The sequence below is a fragment of the Antrostomus carolinensis genome, unplaced genomic scaffold, assembly GCF_000700745.2.
Source record: "Antrostomus carolinensis isolate BGI_N321 unplaced genomic scaffold, ASM70074v2 scaffold55901, whole genome shotgun sequence".
Taxonomy (NCBI): domain Eukaryota; kingdom Metazoa; phylum Chordata; class Aves; order Caprimulgiformes; family Caprimulgidae; genus Antrostomus; species Antrostomus carolinensis.
In genome coordinates, this window is record NW_010293143.1 from 1 (window position 1) to 1377 (window position 1377).

General features: G+C 38.1%; 1 protein-coding gene across 1 annotated transcript in view; it reads left to right on the forward strand.

Moving 5' to 3' along the window:
* The first annotated feature begins 133 nt into the window (after positions 1-133).
* Positions 134-1377, forward strand: part of LOC104532064 (guanylate cyclase soluble subunit beta-2) — a 6926-nt gene continuing 5682 nt past the window's right edge. The window contains exons 1-2 of the mRNA XM_010177158.1: positions 134-231; positions 1086-1232. Of these exons, the coding sequence (XP_010175460.1) occupies positions 134-231; positions 1086-1232 (245 nt within the window). The remainder of the gene's footprint in view (positions 232-1085; positions 1233-1377) is intronic.

A 1377-nucleotide genomic window follows, 5' to 3' on the forward strand; every position in this document is an offset into this window, starting at 1 on the left:
CTGTTTACTGAAAGACAGAATGGCTGTCAAACATTACTGCTTCCTCTCTTGCAATATAAAATTAGCAGTGGAACCTTAAATGCAAAAAGGTGGCACGTTTAGGCTGCATTTTGAAAATTAATATGTTTTTTCGATGTTCATATATTTGCTTTTGCAGTATGGATTTATAAATACGTGCCTGAAGTCTTTGGTGGTCGAAAAGTATGGTGAAGAAACATGGGAAAAATTAAGGTAATGTGCTCCTGATAAATACAGTGCATTGAAAGAAAATGCTTAGGAATTTAGCGGCAGAGGATAGTAATTTCTCACTGGTAAATGGCAGCTGATGTGTATCTCAAGTAATTATTAGAAGTGACTAGCAGGGCAAAAGGAAGAGTTCCTTACCTTATATCACTTCATACTCTGATACTAATTTGTCCCAATTAATTTGTTATATCAGATAATTAAGGATGACATTTAGTCTTATAGACAATTGTGCAATAGACTCACTGGCTCACTGTGACAATATAGAAAAGTAATTATACTGAAAAGATGTCATCCTTGATTATGAAGTCAGTTTACTTCCAGTACTTGCAGAAAAGCAACTAAATATATAATCTTCTTTGGTTTTTGTCTTTACTTTATAAGCTATATGGTATTTTCCAAGATGTAAAGATATATAAATGATACTTAGATACATACATATTATAGCCTTTGAAGCCCATATAAAAAAATCAGCAAGTTTTCGGTCAGATCTGTGGAAGCCCAAGAGCTTGATACTGTGGCCACATTGAACAAGCCAACAAACCAGAAGACAAACTAAGACTCCACTTGCTCTGGCACCCCACAGTATGATGCCCTAATCCTTGGAAGAGTTTACCACAACACCCTAATGTGAAATAGCAGAAATGGATAGGTGGACACCGCCATTCAGCCATGTTAAAACAACACTCAAACTGTTAGGGGAAGTAGTGTGTTCCAATATAACGCTTGAAGGAGGCTAAGGAGTGTGCTAACAGCAGTGCTTAATGAGTGCCATTGGGGTCACCCAAGCATATTACATTTACAGCAGTGCCGAGACAAGAATATTATCTTCTCTGTTGCAGACTGCAGGCCGGAGTCCAGGATTCGTTCTTGACTTTTGAGGTTTACAAAGATGAGATCACAATGCAGCTCCTTGACAAAGCCTGCAAAATATTAGGTATGTGTCACCATACCTCAGAAATGAACCATCCTGGGTCAAGCCTGGGAGTGTAGCCCAGGTTTTAGTCTCCTGTGCTCTTTGAAATGTCCTCCCTAGGTTGCCAATTTTCTGCATTCACTCTTAATCCTTCTGACAGCATTGCAAGAACTTCCAAGCCTTTCTTATTCATTAAGATATCTTTATTTTGCTAGGTG